The sequence below is a fragment of the Chondrus crispus genome, genomic scaffold (assembly GCF_000350225.1).
Source record: "Chondrus crispus Stackhouse genomic scaffold, scaffold_365, whole genome shotgun sequence".
Classification (NCBI taxonomy): Eukaryota; Rhodophyta; class Florideophyceae; order Gigartinales; family Gigartinaceae; genus Chondrus; species Chondrus crispus.
Window position 1 is genome coordinate 58718 of NW_005179257.1, and position 22216 is coordinate 80933.

Sequence of the window (22216 nt, forward strand, 5' to 3'; positions counted from 1 at the left end):
CAGGAACGCTATAAGAACGACTTTGACAAGCGGATTCGACTCCCTACGCCGGAATATCAAGTAGGGGACCAAGTCCTCGTTAACCGAGAAGCGGCATTACGCTCAGAGGAGCGAACCGACAAGGATCGGGTGAAAAACAAACTCGCACCGCGCACTGAGGGACCGTTCCCCGTGGTAAAGGTGGATGACCATACTGTCACCGTCCTTCGAGGCACCGGGTTGAAGGACAGAATCTCTCGAGATAAAGTCGTCAAGGCCCCCCCGCTATGAAATGCGGTAGGGGGCGCTGCGCCCTCGTTGGCGGATCAGCGCGATGATGGGGAACCCCCGTCGTCGGACACGACTCCCATCCGAGGGAGAGGCATTGAGGGACAGTTGGGTAATCTACCGCTTGACGACCTCGAGGCGGCGGAGGACACCGCCACCCCGGCGCCTTCCCCCGCGCACGCTCCGGGACTGATGGATGCCCTGACCAGCGAAACCCCGGAGCGGGTTATATCTCGACTCGCTCCCACCCCCCCCCCAGGTAAAGGAGGTTCTATCGTCGAACCCAAGGGCTACGGCTACTGCATCGGCGAGAGAAAAACGGGCACCCCGCAGTGCGCCGGGGGCGCCCGGGAATGCGCGTACACGCCCCCGAGCCGCGACCTCCAATGACACGTGTCGCGCCCGAGGGAGAAATGGCGTCCCGCCAAGATGGGCGAAGGGCAGCTTACACGATCGGGCCACGCTTGCTCCCTTGCGAGAGACACGCGAACCTTCCGCACCGACACCCGCGAGGCGAGCCGTCCAACAGGCCCTGTCGGAGGCCATACCGGCCCTTGCCGCGAGGTGTGCCTTTAACATCAGCGGCGCTGGCCTACCACCGTCGCCGGCCCCACCTCCGCCGCGTTCTCCGACCTCCCCGGGAGTGTTACCCACCGAGTACGTCGTAGAATCCCTCTCCGGGCATGCCGCCGGCTCGGACGGAATTCCGGTGTTTCGCGTTCACTGGTATGGCTATTCTACGGACGACGACACCTGGGAACCAGCCCACCACGTTGACTACAATACTGTCGTACGTTACTGTTGACGCAAGCACCTGCGGGTACCCGCTCGGTCACTATGGGACCGGCCCGACAGCGTCGGTATGCAGCATTAGCCCCGGCAGAAGAGGCCGCGGATAACATCTCGTACAACGAGGACGGTGACCTCGCAGAAGCCAGAAGGACGGGATTCGTCAGTTCGAAGTGTCGAAGGGAAAGGCCGCCTCCCGTACCAAGGAGGGAACTCGCACATATACCAGGGTCATGACTCGCGGTGAAAGAGGATGCCGAATGCCTAACTCGTAGCCGAGGGGCTAATACTCGCTCGATCGAGGCATGACCCGCGGTTACGGCGGTAACAACTTATTACCTCGTTGAACGAGGGACCCCCCTTCGTCAATTCGAGGTTGTGATTCTTCCACCCGATGAGAAGCCGAACTCGCCAACTCAAGGCGGATTTCCCTCTACGCCACGTGTACAGCGCTGAGAGGGTGTACCGCGCGCTCGTCCGCACGTCGGGATCTAGCGGCTTCCCCTCATGTAACGAGGTTTATTCAGGATCTCGGTCCCCACTTCCGTGGGGCGAGTTAGACTACCTCGCAGGTTCGAGGCCTGGCACTAAATGACTCGACCATCGAGGGACTATTACTCGCACTCTCGAGGGCGTAACTCGACAATCGAGGGACTATTACTCGCACTCTCGAGGGCGTAACTCGACAATCGAGGGACTATTACTCGCACTTTCGAGGGCGTAACTCGCATATGGAGGACTACAGCGACGCGTACGCGGGCTAGACCTCTTCCACATAGTCCCCGACTTCCTCCTCCGGCAGCACCTCGCGAGGCTCGCCAGGAGTTACACCGCCGTCCTTCTCCGTTGTAGGGGAAGCAGAGGTTCCCTTCTCGACGACCCTGTCGGAATTGCCCTCCGCCACAACGCGCAGGGGCGTCTCCCTCGCCGGGGAGACGGCCGCTGAGAGCGACGCGCTCCGAGGTGCCACGGCGCCCTCTTCTGCGCCGCCCTCCGCCACAAGGCGACGTACCGCAGCCACCATCCGCGGGTTGCGCAGGAGCACCCGCAAGTCCGCCTCCGACAACTCCGTCGGATGGCGTCCCTCCCCGACCGGGGCCCCTACGCGCGTCCCGGTCGCCTCACCTTCGGCCATCACAACATCCGCCGAAGTTCTACGCTCGCCGTGCTTGGCCCTCACCCGCACGGGCTCTCGAGCCCCGCGTTCGGGATCGCCCCCGGGAGTCTCCTCCCGGACTCGTACGCGCGTGATTCCGACACCACCCCCAGTGGCCTGCTCCGGTCGCCCGCGCATCAGCTCGGGCTGGGTGACGTCCAAGGTCCCGGCCGCGATACGCACCCAGTTGCCCGTTAGCGGGGTGCCGGCATCATACCTCCGACCTGGGGAGTGATTCCTCACGCGATGATTGTCATAATGGTGCCCTTGGTTATACGGAACCCGAGGCCAGTCAACACTGTCGTGGATATCCAACAGGGCGAGTAGACGCTCCTGTAGCGCCGCCGACCCCAGTACCCTCGTCAGGTCGAGCCTCCGCAACCACTCCACCACGGCCGTAGGGAGGACATACAGGCGCCCATCATACGTGGACCAGATGAAGCGCTTGGCTATAATCGCGATCCACTCACTCAGGAACACCATCCATTTTGGCGACTGAGGATCTTCCATCATGCCGAGGCCATAGTACAGTAGGCACAGAGGGAGCTCAGCTATGAAGTCCGCCGGGACTTCATACTGATCAAACCACGTCGGTACCTCGGGGTACTGAGTGTGCAACGTCTCTCGCTCGAACGAGGTTACCTCGACCCACTCATAGGCGATGAATACCCCCATTCGGTTTCTCATACGACGCTCGAATTTCAGCTCCCCATGCATCACGGGATCTCGCCGCCTCTCCAATTCGACGTCATAGCCGGGGGGCATCAACGGAGTGTCCCAGGCCATCAACGAGACTGAGGGTACCTCCTCCCTATCGCGGAGACCCTCCATTACCCGCCGTAAATTAGCGACATAACCCCGGTCCGCCTCCGACCTGTACGCCCACGTGTCGAGCCCCACGCTCGCGGGACCAACCGATTACACGGCGTACGGCGAATGCGATGCCGGAGAAAACTCACGAACGCTTCACGCGACTCGGCGTCCGTCCGCCGACATTCGGGGCGCAATAATTCCCTCTCCACGACCAATCCGTGGGTAAAATCGCGGGAGAACACGGCTTGCAAACTAAGGTCACCCGGGAGCTCGCCCGACGCAGTGGCGTACGCACGGACTAGCTCCGGATCTCGCAGACCCTCCGCCGAGAGGAAGGGAGCCCTCTCGAACAGGAGGGGGGCGTCGCTCATGGTTCGCCCCCACAACTCGCTCGGTCGAGGCCACACTCCGCCATCTCGGGCGTATATCCCCACGTACATGGCGCCCTGCATCGGACACCAGCTGACTATACTCGCCGGCTACACTCGCGAGGCGTACGAACACACTCGACCACCCCGTAGTCGGAACACCTTCCGCTCCGCCGACGGGTCATATCGAGCTTAGACCCGGGACACTTACGCCACTTGGCGGAAATCGATTCGGTCATCTGCCCGGGGTGCTGTACGCCACTTGGCGGAAATCGATTCGGGCATCGACCCGAGATACTGTACGCCAATTGGCGGAAATCAATTCGGGCATCCACCCGAGATACTGTACCCACTAGGCGGAAATCAGGGCGGTCATCGACCGGGATACTGTACGCATACTTAGCGAAATCGCCGGGAATACAGTTCGCGGGGACGCTCTACTCTGAGAGGGGGGCTATGTAGTGCACTGTTACGCCTCCCTCAATCGCGAGGCTTACGCGGGATGCCACCCTCCCGGGTGCGCATCCCACGTGTTACCATACGTATGATCGTGTACATGTACCACGTGTAATCGTGTAACTACCCACCCAGGCATGGCCGGGTGTAAGCCCTGTCGAAGTACGGACAGTCTGTCACTCCACGTCTAGGCGTGTCGATTCCCACGTGTAGGCGGGTATCATAACCCTATACAGGGGGAATTGCGTACTGTACAGCGCTGAGGCTGGTACGCCGGTAATTATTGCCGTGTTCTAATTAATTAATTAATAATAATAATAATTATTATTATTATTACGACGTCGACTAGTATATAGTCGACGCTCGACCCTAAGTAAAGACGGCACGAAGCTTTGGGTCTAGAACTCGGGTTTTTGGAACGGAGTCGTAGCCTCGCGTCGGTCCCCGTCCCACGACGGTACCCCGCGAGCCATCTACGTCCCGATTCCCTCCTGTCTCTACCGCGCGCGTCGTCCCGCCAAGCCCGACTCTCCGCGCGACAGCTGTCTCTACCGCTCCGCCCCTCCTAGGCTCTGTTTTCCCACTTTTTTCCTTACTTTCCCTACTGCGCTTCGCGCCCGGCCCCGTACCGGTCCCTTACGGGTGGTCTCCCGATAACCCCCCTACACGCGCCCCCCGAACGCGCGCGCTCTGCCAGAGGGGGATCCCACCCTTCCCCCTCAGTGCACGACATCCAGTTGCGGAATTCCAAGTGCCCTTCTTCGCTGCTCTTTGGCCAGTCGGAGATGTCCTCGAGAAGTTAACGTTGACATCATGAAGCACTCTCTCAAATAAATCCTTTTCTGGAATGGTGCCTTCGGATCCATCTGACTCGGGTGAGTCGTTGTGGTGGGTGTCGTTCACCTGGAGGCTATTATCCCTCTGGTAACATACTTCTGCAAGTACCAGTTGAACGCTGGCGGACATTGCCCTCTTTTTCTTCGCGTAATTCTCAAGCTTGCTCGATGCTGCTTTAGCAACATTCAAAGGATTGGGGCAGTCTTTCAACATATGGTTGGGATTGCCACAGTTAAAGCATCTGGAACCAGACAGGGGATCGAACTTTGGCACCTTCGAATTAGTTCCAGATGAAACTGCTCGACGTCCGCGTGTGTTAACTTGCGGAGGTTTGCGGCCATAGCGACCCTGACTTGTATACAACATACCATGTATGTCCTCACCATTAGCTACAGCATCACTTTGGTGACCCGCGACTTTGTCGCGAAGCTTAGCAACTTTGGATTCCTTCTCGAGCTGCAGGACGTTTTCAAATATAGTTTTCATATAACTCTTCGAAGGAAAGACTGTTTGTGCCGATAGGAGTGAGAGGATCTTTAGACTATTCGTAACCCACCACAGCATTGTGGAGGAACTCTATCTTATGAGCTTCCCCTCGATGCGAGGCGGGGGCTGGTCGGGCAAGATTGTTGATGATATTATGGACTTTATCCAAAGCCTCTGATACCTCGAATCCCTCAGAGATAAACTTGGTAAGTCGTGAGGTATTAAGGTAATTCTTAAACTTCGTCTGGCGCACCTTCGACTTATATTCAGACTCGATAATGTCTACAGCTTGGTTAAAGCTGGTCGCGTATCCGTCTACCTTGTCAAGGTAAAAACGTTTCGGATCCTGTCTTAGTAGATTATGCATATATTGAAGCTTCTGAGTTTGGCTGAGACCATAATCACGTTTGTTTGGCTGAGACCATAATCACGAGTTATTTGCTTATATGCGTCGACGAACTCCATCCAACATTCACCAATTGCTCCAGAAATTTTTCTGTCTTTCTCCTTAAGGCGCATGGCGACATTGTGGGCGAACTTGTCGATAGAACTTCCTCGAGAATTGGAGGCTTCGGTTGCGGAAGGGGAGACAGATATTGGAGTGCGCGGATGGTTGACGTTCTCTCTATTACGACGACCTGCTTCCATGACGCTTTGAACTATATCAACTGCAGCCTGCTTGTCTTTCTGCTCCTCATAGACATTAGTGGCTAATGTCATCATGATGCGACGAGATGAATGTTGGGTTAAATTACAACCTTTAGTGTCTAAGTAATTGCGTAGCTCCGGATAAATTGAGGGGAGTGCACGAAGTTCCTTGCTGAATAGCACTGCAGGAGGAAAGAAGTCTGCGAGAGAGCGAAGTAAAGTCACACCCTCCTGACCAGAGTCGTCAAGGAGGCGCATAGACGTTACGAATCCCCTTTGAATTTCATTAAGACTGTAGTATAACCCCCCCTGGGGCCTGTTTAGTTAGATTAGATCAACAACAGGATCCCCTACTGTAGAGCTCGACGCTCTACAGTACAACCGCACGTGTCCACGTGTACACCACGGGGACAAGAGACACGCGCATACACGTGCACACGTGTACCACGCGCGAACGAAGCGCGCACGCACCACGGGTAATACGTGTACTGTCAGCCTCGACATAGCTGACAGCATTACAGTGCAGGCCGACCTGCACTACAGTAGTCCACTACAGTACCTCGGTACTGTAGTGTTATGATAGATTGTTTTGTATATTAAATATGGTGCGGACCGACGGCGGCGGGGAGGGACAAGCACGGGCTGGTCCTCAACCGACCGCCAAGGTCAGTCCACCCAGCTTATTCTAAACGTCGCCTTCGCTCTTCGCGCGCGTTTAGTCGGAGCCGAGCCGGAGTGGACGCGCAGCACGCGAGCGAGCACGGAACCGCCTCCGCCCGTCAGCACTGGTACGTCACCCAGTGCTGCTCCGGGGCGTCGAGGCGTCGATCCGCTCGTGCGTGCGCGCGTCCCTGCTCGCTCCCGCTCTACCACCGCTACCTGGGCCCGAGCCCGGTTCCGTAGCTGGTTGACCCGCTTCACCCCTTCTCCGATCCGGGGTCTACAGGTCGAACTGCGCATACACCTCCAGTCGTCTGGGGGTGTTTATGCTACAAAGACCAGAGAACGCTGAAGCGGATAGTGTTTGCATAAAGACGTAGGCATCTGCCGAGCCCTCTCCTCCTTCTAGGAATGACGAGTCACTGGCTAGATTGGTCATGACGTATTGCGCAAGTAGCACAAAGGCGTTGTCCGGTAAGCACAAGTTTGTTCAATCTTCTCGGGTCCTCTACCCTTGGGTATTCTTGTTAGGGTACAGCCCTCGGTGCCTGTAGCTCCAACAGGTAGAGAAAGTCCGACTTTCGGCGCCCGGAGATCGTCCGGGACGATTAACGACTTCAGCTGTCTACTAACTCCCGCGTTAGAGGAGCAGGCCCGACGATCCTTACGTGAAGTCCACAGCAACCAGCGAACTGGTTCGGGCTGTCTGGTCACTTGCAGGAAACTTGCGCGACGTCGGATACAAAATAGAGCGAGAACAACTACTCAGCGCACGACACCCCCTTCAATTCCCACGCCCGGAAACACCAGGTCTTTCGACCGTACACCGTTATCCGCCCCGAAGGACCGGTGGGGCTCCAGCCAGAGAAGTGCACACCAGGTTCAAGTCGCCAGCTCGCGTCACCGGTTTCCCGGGTCTACCGCTCTCGAGCAAAGTGTTCGACACTCTATTTGTCTCCGATCCCAACAGTTACCAATGACAACTCCTTCAGTCCCAAAAAATCCGGCGGTGAGACGGCGACACAGTGAAGTTGCGGCTGCGGCGCGGTGCAGCGGTAATATGGAGATGGCATAGCGGCGGTGGGGTTGCGACGCGCGGCGATGCGGCGGCAGTACGGCAGCGGCGCAGCGGACTGGTGGCGACGCGGCGGCGGTGTGGTAAAAACCCGGCGGTGGTGTGGTGGTAGCCCGGCGGCGGTGTGGCAGCAACGGCGCGGCGACGCGGTGGCGGTGTGGTAAAAACCCGGCGGTGGTGTGGTGGTAGCCCGGCGGCGGTGTGGCAGCAACGGCGCGGCGACGCGGTGGCGGTGTGATTGAGGCGCGACGGCGGATTGGTAGCAGAGGCGCAGCGACGCGGCGCGGTGTGATTGAGGCGCAGCGGCGATGTGACAGAAGCAGCGCGGCGACGCGACGGCTGTGTGGTTTGGAGAAACCTTAGTCACAGTTATTCCACGTAACGAAATTGATTTTTGATTGATTTTGCACAAAATTGGATAAATAGAATTGGCGGCACGAACTTGCCCTCTGAATAATTCCCAGATTTCTTGATTCGCGAATGTAGAAATACTGAAAAATCAGGCTGGAAAATACAGTAATTAGAAAAACGGTGACACCGACGAACAGTGTTTTAATCATCCAGGTCTTCCGACGGACGGAAGCTACTGACCTTGATGTGTTGTGTGTATCTGCTTTTTCGCTGGGCTCTTCATTCTTTTCGCTAGTCGAGTCAGAAGCCTACCCTTTTATACTACCCCAACCCAGTTCGCTCACATAAACCAAATTGCGAGGAACTACAATACGACCATAAAAGATCGTTATACTCTCATACAAACAATACTAAATCATCAATAGGAAGTGAAAGTTCAGTCCCACATAGCAAGTCATCACTGCGTCAGTGTACGCAGTATGTTAAGCGGGTGAAGAATCATCCGGTGAGTAGCGAGCGGCCTTGACAGTGTAATGACAGTATGCCGAGCGTCGCCGTCGTCGTCCCACTTTTAAGCCCTTCTCCGAGGCCACCGTCTCCGTTCTGGGGCATGTCTGTTTCTCTTTCTGAGAATTTCCCCCTCCACTTCTCGGGCGGTGACACATTCTGCGTAGCACCCACAGCGTGCTAAAGAGAATCCCATGGCCGATAACAACGACTGCAAGCACCCGCTTACGGCGGGGGTGGCGGTGCAGGTCGCGTGGGCGACTGAAAAGCTGGAACGTCGTGATTACGGCGCGGTCGTCATGGAATTGAATTCTCTCAAGTTGGTTGGCGAGGGGAGTGTGTTTGAAAGGGGGCCTCACGTGTCGGTAACCCATATGGGGTAATTTCAGCCCCCTACAGAGGCAGTCCTCTCCGAGCTGCGGTCTAAGGACCGACGATCCGCGAAAGAATGGGAGTACGTCAACGCGGCAGGAGTGTGGACGGAGCTTGGCCTGGCTGCGTCGGAAGTGGCTAAGGGACAATATGGAGACCTGTAAGATCTCGGGAAGAGGTTTGCTTTGGCGCAGAACTCGTTCAAGGCTGCGTTGGAGGTATTGTCGATGCGCGCCCAGTACTTCCAGGATCTGACGGATCAAGGAGTTGAGATGGCAAGACAGATGTCCTGTCTTGTCGAACAGGGACAGGAGGCGGTGTTCTCCGAATCTTACCGTACAGCACGGGAGGCCCTCACATCTAAGTTGGAGATTGAGGCCGCAAAGCAGCTCGCCAAGGCAAGATTGGAGAGGGCGAGCGGACGCGGCTATGGGGATGGGGGCGGGCCCCGATGGCCCGCCCAGTCAGAGTGACGGGCGCCCTAAGGGGCAAAGCAGGAGCAAAGTGTCCGGGGGACTACTGTTGTGGCGAGGGACGTCTACGAGGGCCGACGTATGGTCATCGGAGCTCAAGGCGTCGGACTATCTCGTCCGGGCATTACGATACGGTATCCGGGACATGCCCGGGAAGCCGTTTACGGATGGATTGATGCTGTCGGAACTCCCCGAGGCGGAAGAAGACACGGCATTTGCGACGAAGGACTTGGAGGAAGGACGTTTGCGAGGGGTGTACGAGAAGATCGGGTGGGAAGATGCGCAGGGAATTTTGGCCGCGGGAAAGATGGTTTCTTCGGCGTTTGTTGTGTGGCAAGGGGAGGGAGCGGAACGGAAGGGGAGGTTTGTCATCCACTTCCACCGGCAGAGCAAGCACTGCCCGAAGGGGAGCATCAAGATGGAGACAAATCCCTCGTTCGCGGCGGACATTCAGAAGAACGACATGTTGATGTAATGGGATGTGCAGAGTGGATACCGGCACTTCTACGTGCATCCGGACATGCGCGACCTCTTCGTGTTCGGCTACGGGGGTTGTTTCTACCGTTGCGCCGCTCTCCCCTTTGGATGGGGCGCTCTGTGCTGTGGTTCACCAGGTTGTTCCGCCCTCTGGTGCGCTACATGCGGGAGAAATTGGGCTACAGGGTGCTGCCGTATATCGACGACTTTTTGGTAGCACCTTGTCGGTATGGGCGCCCTTCTACACGGGAGGATTGCAAAAGGGCGCGGAAGCGGCTCTCGGCGCTGTTTGGAAGGTTGGGTATTGTGCACCATCAAACGAAGGGTTGTTGGGAAGGGAGTCGCCAGCTGGATCACCTAGGGATGCACACGGGCACGGAAGCGATGAAAGTCTATGTGTCGGATGCCAAAGTAAGAAAGGAGCGTGCGCTGGGAAGAGGATCTTGTTGTTGGCTCAGAGGAACAGACGGTTGGTGTCGGTCAGGTTGCTACGGCATTTCTGCGGCGTGTGCGTTTCATTGTCACTCGCCGCACCCCTCGCCCGCTTTCACACGCGCTCCATATACTTTGACATGTCTCTCGCGGGACGCAAGGAGCGAGGATCAAGTTGGAAGGTGGCACGCCGGAGCAAGCTCGCAAGCTCCAGGTGGTGCTGCCTGAAACCTATCCGCAACGACGAGGCGCGAAGCGCACGGGGGTGCGGGGCGGAGCCACGGCATGGTATCCAGGCTTGATGGATGGCGACAAAAGAGTATCCCAAGGAGCCGGTCAGATGAGGGGGCGAGACGCCGAAACCAGTCAGTTGGGGGAGAGAGGTGGGAAGGTGCGGTTGAGTCGGCAGTCGCTCAGGGACCTTCGTTATTGGCCTTCATTAATCAGGGGGCAGGACGCGATCTCGTGCGACTCGACCCCCACCTGGCGATGCACAGCGACGCAGCAGATCTGGGCTACGGCGGCACGTTGGGATTCGATATGGGGCAAGGATTGCCGGGTTTGTGGGAGGGTCGCGGTTTCTGCAAGGCGGACCATCGAGCGCAGTCGATTACTTTGCGAAAGTTGAAAGCCGTCCGTCACCTGTTATACCGACACTTCGCCCACTACGTAGCCAACCCCCGGGTGCGACGAATCCTGTTGCACGAGAACAACCAGGCCGTGGTCTACATCCTCAACGCGATGGATTCGACGTCGAAGGAGATGATGACGGAACTGCGGAAGTGGGAAGCTCTCCTACGAATATTGGGCGTGCACCTAGAGGCGCGTTGGATTCCGTCCGCCGTCAACCGCTTCGCCGACACACTGTCCCGCACGTGGGACCCAGGCGATGTTCGTGCAACTTCGGAAGTGATACAATCCATACAGGCGGAGTATGGTGTGGATCACGTGGTGTTCAAGTACCGGCCGCTGGGGGAGACCATGGTGGCGCGACGGAAGTACCTATCGACGCAGATGCAAGAGGATTGTGGAGACGGGAAGGGGCGGCTATGGAATCCGCCCTTCGACCTGATAGCGGTGGTGGTTCGCAAAATCGAGGCGTAGGGTGGTCCGGGTGTCTTGTTAGCTCCGAATTGGGCGGCGCAAGCATGGTACGCGCGCTTGCGCGAGTTAGCGTATCTCGTTCAGGTCATGCACCCAGGCGCCGATTTTCTGCGGCTGGTCGGCAGAAAGGGCAAAGGGGACGCTTGGCCGATGGTTGTCGCACAGATCGGATAGGGGAGAGTTGGAAAGAGGGGATTGTTGCTTCGGTGTTTTCAAGAGTGGTTACGGATACGCCTACTTGGGGCGCCGCGGAGGCAGCGTCGCTGTTGGCCAACTCCGGTTGGAGGAAGCGCACGTGGACGAACCGATCGAGTCAGATTTGTAAGTGGCTGGATTCCTGCGATGAGGAGCTATTGATGCCGCTGCCGACGGAAGAAGGGGATGTTCTCGCAGACATTGGCTACTTGTCACTCGAAGTAAGGGTGAGTGCTGTCTCAGCGTTGCAATACGTCTCGGCAGTGTCGCGGTATCATATCAGCCATGGGTATGCGTCCCCCAACTTGACCCTCTCAGTCAAGGACTTGTTACAAGCCTTCGCAAACAAAGAGGAACAGACCGACCCCGATCATTTGATCCAGGTTGGATGCCCTACTACTTCGACGGTTTTCAATGCCCCCGGTATCCGCGGGCTCTTCGATCTAAGTCCTAACAACCGCTTGGGTACTGCTCGCCTCGCTCCCGCTGTGTCCCGGGCGCTCGGGCTCATGAACGCTGTCCCGCCGTCTGGTGCCTACTATGGCTGTCATAGTCCGCGCATCGGGGGGGGGGGGTAATGAGCTCCTCAATTTACATTCCGCGAAGCTTTGGATTATGCACGGTCTTGATTGGTCGTCTGAACGGATGTTTTCCGTTTACTTCGACAGCCGCATTGTTATCACCGCCATGTCGGAGTGGTTTTTTGGCCACCTTCGCGCTGCGCCTGTGGCCCCTCCGCTTTAACTGGAACCTTCGCGTCAGTGTACACAGCATCTGTATGCGGGTGAAGAATCATCCGGGGAGTAGCGAGCGCCCTTGACAGTGTAATGACAGTATGCCGAGCCTCGCCGTCGCTGTCCCACTTATAAGCCCTTCTCCGAGGTCACCGTCTCCGTTCTGAGGCATGTCTATTTCTCTTTCCCACCCAGCCCCGTTCCGCCCTATGTTCGCTGGCTACTCTTCTCTACATGTCTATTTCTCTTTTATGTTTCTTTTCCTGTTTTACATTTGTCCCAGAGTTCTATTTCACGTACTTCTACCACGCACTGGCGTATAGTACTCCGATTAGCGGGTCTCATTAGGCTTCAGTAAATCAACACAGAACTCTTACGCCCAGTCCCACACAGCAAATCATTATGAGGAAGAATACACCCGGTCCCACACCATTCGTTTCATAGGACAACACGCACATTCACACTGACCTCTGATTAAATAGTGTCCCTTCAAGCATTTCGATTGGTACGGTATAAACTTCCAGTACAGTATGATAGTCATGGCTGTAATATTTATCCTCTACAGCTGTAATGCAAACAGGGAGAACGATTTTTGTTGTGGTGAATCCGCGACCTCTCCCGCCTTCTCCTGACCTCTCAAGAGGGGTCCTACTGTACATGTGCAAGATGTCCTTCACACGAACCAAACCTGGCCCTGGCCTTTCCTTTCGCTCCAATTTCCCTTTGCGCCCTGCACTCAGCACACCTCCCGCCTTCCCTTCGACCGCCCCAATGCGCCTGTCAGGTGCCACACGTCGTCCAAACTTCCAGGTGTACTGTACAGCCATCCGCGTAGTCCAAAGGTTGACCACTTTCTTTGACCCTGACGTGGGGCTCGCGCAGCGCTCCGGTCTTTCCGCAGAACACGGGTCCCGAAGAGGAAAAACAGCAGCGTCCACACCGGTGGATGCGGCCCGGCTGCTACTTGTGCACAGCAATTAATGCTTTCTTCCGTCCTGATTCCTTCTCTCTTCATGCGCTCGCGTACTGGATGCTAAGATAAAAGGTAATCTCCTTCTTACGGCGACTGGTAGCAAGCTCAGTTGCAACTGGGAAGCTGGCCAAGCACGATGTTAACCCTTTTGTTATCAAGATAACATTATCTGGCTCTTCCGTCGAAGGGGACGAACTCCCTTCATTGCTGTCACGTTTCTGTCCTTACAGTGACAGTTTCTCCTGTACAGATACTAGTACACGTTGTAATTAGTGTACACAGGTACGTGCTGGACTCGACACACACGTGTACACTCCAGAAGACTCCTTATTCATGTATTAAACGGCTTCATGTGCCCTTCGTAGATCTGTCGCCCTCATCCTAGCTCAGCCGCCTGCCACCCTACCGTGTCACTGCTCTATCATCCCCCTGCTGGGTATGAAGGCTATCCGGTCTTGCGTCACTCGTTCACATTCCCCTTCATGACAGAGAGACACAAGAATTTCATCCTGCCCTCCTCCCCAGCCCCTGCCCAGAAGTATGACCGCCAGATCCTCCCCAGCCCCTGCCCAGAAGTATGACCGCCAGATCCGCATCTGGGGCGAGCAAGGCCAGACGGCCTTAGAGCGCGCCTCTGTCTGTCTCATTAATGCCGGACCCGCTGGAACAGAGACATTGAAAAACCTAGTTCTCCCGGGTATCGGCTCTTTCACAATCATCGACGGACATAATGTCACCGAAGCTGATTACGGCGTTAACTTCTTCCTCTCGGCAAGCAACTCGCCCCATTCCAAGCCCGACGACAACCCGGCTTCTCGTAACCGCGCCTTGCGCGTCATGGAGGCCATGCACGAACTGAATGACGTCGTTGATGGTGCCTACATCCCGCAAGACGTTTCTTCGTTTATACGCAATGAGGAGGACGCCTCTTCGTTCTTCACACGCTTCTCCGTCGTCATCATCACCCAAATGGGCTCCATTGATCCTACAGTCCAGTGCATCTCCTCCGCTTGTTTCAGAGCAAACGTTCCCGTTCTGCTAGTCCGTGCAAACGGGCTCGTCGGCTTTCTCCGCGTCCAGGCGCGTGAGGTATGTATACTGGATGCCAAGGATGATGCCGCGGCCCCGGACTTAAGACTTCATTCTCCGTTCAAAGAGCTGGAAGAATTTGCAAGCAAATTTAACTTTAACGAAATTCAGGATACCACTGTCTTGTCCCACATTCCTTTCGTTGTTATTCTTGTCCAAGCCATCGCCCAGTATCGAAAGCAACACGGCGGTCAACTTCCATCGTCACGTCCGCAAAAGGAAGAATTTAAAGAGGTTGTCAAGTCCATTCGTCCGTCCTGCTGCCCTGACGCTGCGGAAAACTTTGAAGAGGCCCTCAAAGGCTCGAATTTACGCCTTTGTTATGCAAGTGCACGTGAGGTCCCGAGTTCAACACGCGCAGTGTTTTGTGACGCAAAGAGCAACCCAATTACCGTGAGTGGGCTTCAGCCAGAAAGCTGTGATTCTTCCCAACTTGGGCGAAAGGGCGCTTTCCCGGAAGCTATTCGCTACGTGAAGTTGTCCAAAGCAAGCAGCACTACTTTGGCCGAATCAGAGTCAAATCTTGTGCAAGGCGGATCCACCATAGCTGGTGCCGCACGAATTGCGAATGATTGCCGTGTGTTCTGGTTGCATGTCGCCGCAATTCGAGATTTCATGGAACGGTTCGGATGTCTCCCTCTCCAGGGTTCCTTACCGGACATGGCTGCTGATACAGAATCTTACGTAAGCTTGCAAAAGTTGTATTCGTCGAAAGCTCGTGATGACGCTCGAATAGTGGCACAGTGTGTTAATGAGATCGCTGATAGACATGCAGTTGACGCGGAAGACTTTGATGAGGAGTCCGTTCGTCTCTTTTGCAAAAACGCTTCCAGTTTGCGAGTTTATCGTACTAAATCGATTGTCGAGGAAATCGAGAGCAGAGGGAAGGGTGGCTTTAAGGCAGCTGCAGAAATGGACGGAGCTTTGGATGCTAGTCAAAACGGGACGGCAGCCCCTTACTATGCCTTGCTGAGGGCTGCCGACCAATTCAGATTGGAACATGGGCGGGAAGCTGGATCAGTGGCAGAGATGCGTGAAGCAGATGACAGTCTTATATGTGAGTACCTCAGCGCAGTGAAAGAAGATATCGGTATTCCTGGAACCGCGTTGCTTTGGCGTGATCAAGCCACAGAAATGGTGCGGTATGCGGGAAGCGAATTGCATAACGTTTGTGCATTCATGGGCGGCATAGCTGCCCAGGAAGTGACAAAAATTTTGACAAGACAGTTCATGCCGCTCGACAACACTTTGATAGTCAATTTTGCGCAGCAGACAAGCGTCACCTTTGCGGCATAAATGAAGTGATGTCATTTTTTCGCAAACACTGAAACTCTTTACACAGCGTTTGAGCAGCCAGTCAGCTGTTGCATGTCTGCGCCTTGATGCTCCAGGTCGTAATTTCCGCTTGTCTCTGGATTGCTGTGCGACGTATCGCGAAAAGCCAAAACCCTCCAGCATTCGAGTACGTGTTATTCTCGTAGAACCGATTGAAATCGACATTCACACACGTGAGCTGTGCTGTTGCTGCTTTTGCGTAAGACGCAAAATTGTCTCAAGACCTCCTTAAAGCCTTCTTCAAAATGAAAAAGGATGGTCCAGGGGAAGTCATTTGCAAACCACGATATATTCGGACTACCAAGCCTGCGCATGTTTGGTTGTCGGAGATAAGCCCATGCACTTCATTGCAATTCGAAAAGAGTCGTTATTGCCAACCGGAGAATGACAAAAAGAATTATGGGCTCGGGAAAATTGCCGATCTTAGGCCCTGGCTAGCTCTGATGTCTGGCGTTCTGAAGTTACCAAAAAGCGAGAAAGATGAATAATTTTCCTCGCTCGATCTTTCACATTTTTGCAGCTCTTTAGTCTGTTATCATGGTGCAAAAGAGAACACGGAGAAAGCGAGAAGGATATGTTGACAAAGTCAGCTCGAAAAAATGTATGATGGCCCTGTGCATGTGCAAGTTGAGAGCTATTTCGCCAAAATTATGGCGGCCTACCAAAGAGCAGCTCGAAAAGATGCTTTGAAAGTGTGGTTCCATCCAGATAGGTCAGCACAGATAAGGCACAGCCACATAAGGCACTACAAATCAGCACATAAAGTCACCGCCGGCCGCCGTCCCCCCAGGGGTGAGAGGGCCATCGGTGTTCATGGCATCACAGAAAGAATTCCGCTTCACTGACGTTCAGGTGGACAAAGGATATTCTGCTAGTGTCTTTGCTGTGTTTTGTGGCTACATACTTTTTTGGCCTCCGGGGAGACTTGAATTTTCTCCAAATATACAGTAATAGGAGAGCCCTTTATTTTCTGTTTCTTTATTTTTGAAGGAACTTATGCTCCAGAGCATGTCAAACTGCTTTTTGGACAGCCTCATCATTTCGTCGTGAAACGGCTTCACAACTCTTTAATATCGATTATAATGGGATAGGGCCCAACAGTTTGCTTCATGAAGATGTGACGACAACTCGCTCACCCTCCGTCAAATAGAGAGCAGGAACACAGAGTCTGGACATGCAACAGTGCCCATGCGTACTAAACACTAAAATTCAATGCGCAGTTCATTCAGAGAGCCGATGCGCTTTTGTATGAGATGGGACACCAACGGCCCCTTCTGCCAGGATTCGCTGCAAGTAAAGATCTTCGCCCAGTCAAGGGTCAGCTCACAAACGCAAAAAAACAAATTGCTTCAGAAGCGAATCTATCAAGCACTGTGACGTCAAAATCGATGATCGCAGCATTTTAGCATCTTCCGAAGAGGCAATAGCTTATGTCAAACTTTCACGTACAACACCTCACTGCCTCGTTGGAATAGTTTCAGTCACTACTGTGATAGTTGAACTGGTGCAGTCAGGAAATATCTGTTTTGGTTGAGGTGCGGCAAGTCTTGCTTTTTCCGAACGAGCCTGGACATGCAAGATGCAACAGACAGAAAAGTGCTTTGCTTGGGTGATGTGAGTAGCGGAACGATTGCAGTAATCAGATTTGACAATGAGCCATTTTCATAGAACTACTCTCACACGATTAGCGGGGGCATTAAACAAGCTCACTCCAAATTGCTTAGAATGATCATCATTGCGCTCGGTCCCTAGTCCAGAGGGGCAAATCGGTGATATGCAAACTTCTTCTAAGGCGTTATGATGTAGCCAGTGAATGGTTCAGAGCATGTCGAATGGTTGTATGCTTTGTGGACAGGCGTCTCTAGAACACATGCAATCGGTCTGATGACACAAGAGACAACAGTTCTTGAAGACATGGCATGGAACAACACGAGTCGTGGGCTTCTTCGGCTGAGTGATGCTATGTGTACACACGTCTTGGCAATTAAGCCTTCGTCTTGTTCTCAGACTCTTTGGAGTACATGACGATTCAAATATCATTGCTTCATGTCAAACCTGTCTCGGAACCAGGGCTCATGCTTCCAGTTCATGTCATATCAAGGGTCGAGTTGATGAGCCTGTTTTGAACTGTGCAGGGATGAAAATAGTAGAAACGATCCACCGAAGTCACCTGAGAGTCACGTCAGCATGTACACTCGGTGACATTAAAGACCGTACACACAGCTGATTGCGGTGCTCGCCTCGTGTGACTGTATGTGTGGGCTCATTCCTTTGAATAAAATAGGGGAAAGATTTGTGACGCGGAGCAATTGCTGGCATAGCCGAGTTACGACTCAAAACAGCCTGATACATGTAATGTACTAGCTGTACAACTGACCATTTCGAGCTGTTATGACTCGTGGTCATCCTTGCCCCGTATGATACACGTTTTGGGTAGTTGTTGTAGGCCAACGCAGACTAACATTGGGAGCACCCGATAAGCTACAAGGAATGGGACATGGGGAACTTCTGACATATGTATACGCGCCGATGCTCAAGCGAACAGTACAGCCAATTAGTCATAGAGGCGTTGGCGCTCATCAAAATTGGCCGAAGCAAGGAGGTATTCTTCAAAATAATTGTATACTGTACCTGTATAATTCGTATATCCTTCGGGTCGAACATTCCTTCGAACTGTCGCATTGACGACTTTAGGTGGAGATAGAATGTGTTTTTGACGCATTGCTATGAAGTCTACAGCTTGACTGTTGCCGATATCGTCATCAATCGTCGCATGCCTGTACCTTACATCTTACGACAGAGGAGTGCATTATGTTCCAAGGAACCACTGAGAGAATTAGCTTCGGCCTCGAAGCCCTGCCACGATGCAGAGGCCCGAGTACAGTGGCTCTACGATAATTGAATTCTCGAACCAGCGAGCGTGACCGGCAGATGGATGCAGAACGCTTGCACTGCCATCACTCAGCGGCAATATAGAGTCCAAGGTCCATGAATCACGGTCTCCATGCCAACAGTAAGAGCTTTTTCCTTTTCGCTTCTCTCCTACGTGTACGCCTTGGCCCGGATACCCCTCAATTCAAGAAATGGGCGTTACGATTCTCACCAAGACTTGGGCCGTCTTCTCCAAACCAAATTGAACTAATAAAGAAGGTCCGATGCAGCCCGAACACGTGGTACTGAGAAGTCGCATGAAGGGCAATGGGTCCAAGAGCGTCCGGGATCTCTCCAACTTACATCCCACCTTCTTAGAAGCCAGACATGGAATCGAAAGCCCACTAGATATGCGGGGCAGGGAGGAAGAACGCACTTCTCTACCGTCGTACCAAGGAAGCTGCGAATGAAATGGAAGAGTGTCGAGGGTTGACAATTTGTGCATAAAAGAAGGTTCTGAGAAACACTTCAGTCATGGCTACACTCCCCGTTCGCTATCACTCAACGCACAACGACTGTTTGTAACTTCTTGTCCATCAAAAATGATGAAGCTCGCTGTTTTCTTCGCTCTGCTCTCTGTTGCCTTCGCAGTTACTGTCCGTCCTGCAGCCAATCCCTCTCCTGCAGCCAAGCCATCTCCGGCAGCTTCTCCTTCGGGGGCAGCCCCTCAAATTAAGAAGCCTGACATCAGTGTCCAGCTTGACGATGGTTCTACTACCACGGCCTCGGGCGACCAGGCCGTCGGTACTGCTGCCAACAAGGACTCTGGTGCCACCGGTGCTAAGGGCTCTGACAATGCTATCGGTCTTGCGGGTCCGGGTTTTGCTTTTGGATTCGGCCAGGGGAGCGGCCCGGACGCCACCCCAGGCTTTGGCAGTATCCTAAACATCTTCAACTAGGCGAGCCCGGAGGGCTCTTCTGCTCATCTTTGATATTAGGAATGTACGTCAGAGCAACTGAGATTGGAAGCCGTTTCTGCACGAATCTTCTGGTCGAATCATTGAGCAATAACTCTGCGCGGGATGAGGCACTCGCGGCAGTGTCTCAGCTCCCAAACAACATATAAAGAAACCAATACAGTTTAATTGGGATTTCTATCTACCTTCTGTGTCCTGATCTTCCGCTTTGCCGCGACAATTCGACCTCACTCTGTGAACAATTGCGATGGAGAGTGATGCAGCCGCAGTTGCTTTACGTGACTAATTTACATCTAGCAAACCGTTGCTCAACTGAATCGATCAGGCTTGCTCAATTTTGCCTGCCTGCGCAAAAACAGAATCCCCAGGGCGGCGGAAAACGCAGCCATTGCGGCCGCTGGTTCCATGCTACCGGAAGCGTAAAGCTGGGTTGCTGCCAGGGCCGTTGTGCCAGTGGACAGAAGGTAGTTGCTTGACTCTGTCAGAGAGTACTGCTTGCGAAGAAGCTTCTCAGTCTCGGTAGAACGGGAACGCAATTTAATATCTCCTCTCTCCAACTGCGTGAGCGTTTTCTCAATTTTTTCGATCCTTGACACCGCCTTCACAGCATCAGCACCAGTACCAATAACGCGGCGACGAATCTCATCCGTTACAGGGTTTGATCGCCCGGATAGCAAGCTGGTCGCAACACGGCGCACAACACTCTGAGGAGAATCGATACCACCCGTTCTTTCTTTCAAAATCTCATCAGCAAAGGGCAAGGCGACTTCGGAGAACTTGAAATTCGGGTCAAGACCTTTGGCCAGGGCCTCCAACGTTGAAAACGCGCGCAGCAAAAATATACTCGCCGCCGGTAATCGGAACGGCTTGTCGTATGCGGTGGCGTAGAGGTCATCGCCGATAGCAGCAACGGTTTGGTCACGGTTCGGTCGCGAGCCAACGGAGTCGAGGAAGTACTGAATGGAACGGCGAACAGGCGTCGGGTCGGGAGGTAGAACCAGAGCCTCAAGGTCAACCAGGGCATTCATGACAACATCTGCATCCTTTTCGATAACGCCTGCCAGGATATCTATAAGGCGGTCCTTGATGAGTGGGTTGAGTTCCCCCATCATGCCAAAGTCGTAAAAGATGATGCTTTCATTTGCACCCACAGCGCAATTGCCTGGGTGAGGATCTGAGCTGAAGAATGCAAACTCCAAAACTTGTTGGATGAATGCGGTGGCAACTCTGTCCGCGATAAGTTCAAGGTCCAACCCGGCCCGCTCCAACGTGTCAACATCAGAGATTTTGATGCCGGGGAGGTACTGCAAGCACAAGACCGTGCCTGTCGTGTATTCTGGGTAGATATGGGGGACTTTGACATAATCAAAGCCTGCGTTGCGAAAGTTGTCTCCAAAGCGTTTACAGCTCTCCATTTCTCTGATGTAATCGATCTCCTGATAGAGCACCTTTGCGCACTCATCATAGATACCAACCCAATCGCGATCATTCCCGCCATACTTTTTCGAGCGTTGCAAGTAGTACGCGACATACTTGAGTGCATCAAGGTCGAGATCAAATAAGCGTTTCAACATAGGCCTTTGTATCTTGACAACGACCTCCTCCCCAGAGAAGAGGCGCGCGCGATGCACCTGGCCCAGACTAGCCGCTGCGAGCGGGACCTTGTCAAACCATGCGAAGACCTCCCCGACCGGGCGTCCGTACTGCTCCTCGAGGAGGCTCTCTGCGACGGGCCACGGGAAGGCCGGGACGCGATCCTGCAGCAACGAGAGCTCCTCGACGACTTCCTTCGGCAAGAGATCGGCCCTCGTGCTTGCCAGCTGGCCGACCTTGATCATGGTGGGCCCGAGCGTGAGGATTTTCTCGCGGGCAAAGCGGGCGAGCTTGCGCCTCCTCTTGGCGATGACGTCATCTGTGCGCGAGCCTAGGTAGGACCACGACTGGCCCTGCAGCCAGTTGGCGGCGAGCAGGCGTGCGATGAAGGACCAGATGGCCACGGAGCGCGAGACGGTGTTGCCGCGCTGCCACGCTGTCGAGCGACGCGTCTCCAGGACAGGGGCTGGGGGGCGCTTAGTCAGGGTGAAGCGGGTGGAGAAGTCGCGGCGGAGACGGCCGCGGCGCGCGGAGGATGGCGTGCCGATGTGCTTCGACGGCGGGCTGGGGGTCGGCGGCTTGGTGAGAACGAGAGTGGTTGCTGGACGACGCAGGACAGAAAGCGAAGAGTGACGTGAGCGGCGGGTCGGAAGGGCCAATGAAGGCTGGAAAGCTGTGGCGGAAGCCATGGCGAGGAAGGGGGCTCGTTGGGGCAGTCCGCGGTAGGTGTGGGGGTGTAGATATGTGCTCTTGCACTGCGCCCGCTATATTCAAAGCGGACGTCACCTGGCTCTGACATGTTCGCGTAGTTGAGGATCTAAGTCTGTGTCGGTAGGAATGTGTGAAGAGTTTGTGAGGTGGAGTGCAACCTCAAGTCTGGGATTGGGCGGTAGGGGAATATCGCCGAGTGCAGTGTCCACCTGTTGCATGGCTAGTGGATGAGGCTTGTTGCTTCCGCCACTGTCCAATCGCACTCGTCCCTGCGCCAGTTTAAGGAATATCTGCCCACTCTACAACACCATTGGCTCACAATGACACGTCGTGCAAAGCTGGCCGTACGACAGCACGCGTCGATTCGACACCCCGACTGCTATGCTGCCTCCACTAATCTCATCCCCAGCACACGTGCAAAGACCATAACCCTTCCTCCTTCCTCTCTCCCCCCCCCCCCCAACAGC

At 54.6% G+C, this 22216-nt stretch overlaps 3 protein-coding genes; 1 reads left to right on the plus strand and 2 right to left on the minus strand.

The window, feature by feature from the left end:
* Positions 1 to 13583: 13583 nt before the first annotated feature.
* CHC_T00000794001 (hypothetical protein) lies at positions 13584 to 13892 on the minus strand. The gene has a single exon (XM_005718073.1). The coding sequence runs from the start codon at positions 13890 to 13892 to the stop codon at positions 13584 to 13586; it is 309 nt and encodes a 102-aa protein (XP_005718130.1).
* Positions 13893 to 14010: 118 nt separating this feature from the next.
* CHC_T00000795001 (hypothetical protein) lies at positions 14011 to 16941 on the plus strand. XM_005718074.1 is given in 2 exon segments: positions 14011 to 15558; positions 15559 to 16941. The coding sequence occupies 1 exon segment, from the start codon at positions 14011 to 14013 to the stop codon at positions 15556 to 15558; it is 1548 nt and encodes a 515-aa protein (XP_005718131.1). The 3' UTR covers positions 15559 to 16941.
* Positions 16942 to 19591: 2650 nt separating this feature from the next.
* CHC_T00000796001 (hypothetical protein) lies at positions 19592 to 21727 on the minus strand. XM_005718075.1 is given in 2 exon segments: positions 19592 to 19753; positions 19754 to 21727. The coding sequence occupies 1 exon segment, from the start codon at positions 21725 to 21727 to the stop codon at positions 19754 to 19756; it is 1974 nt and encodes a 657-aa protein (XP_005718132.1). The 3' UTR covers positions 19592 to 19753.
* Positions 21728 to 22216: the final 489 nt, after the last annotated feature.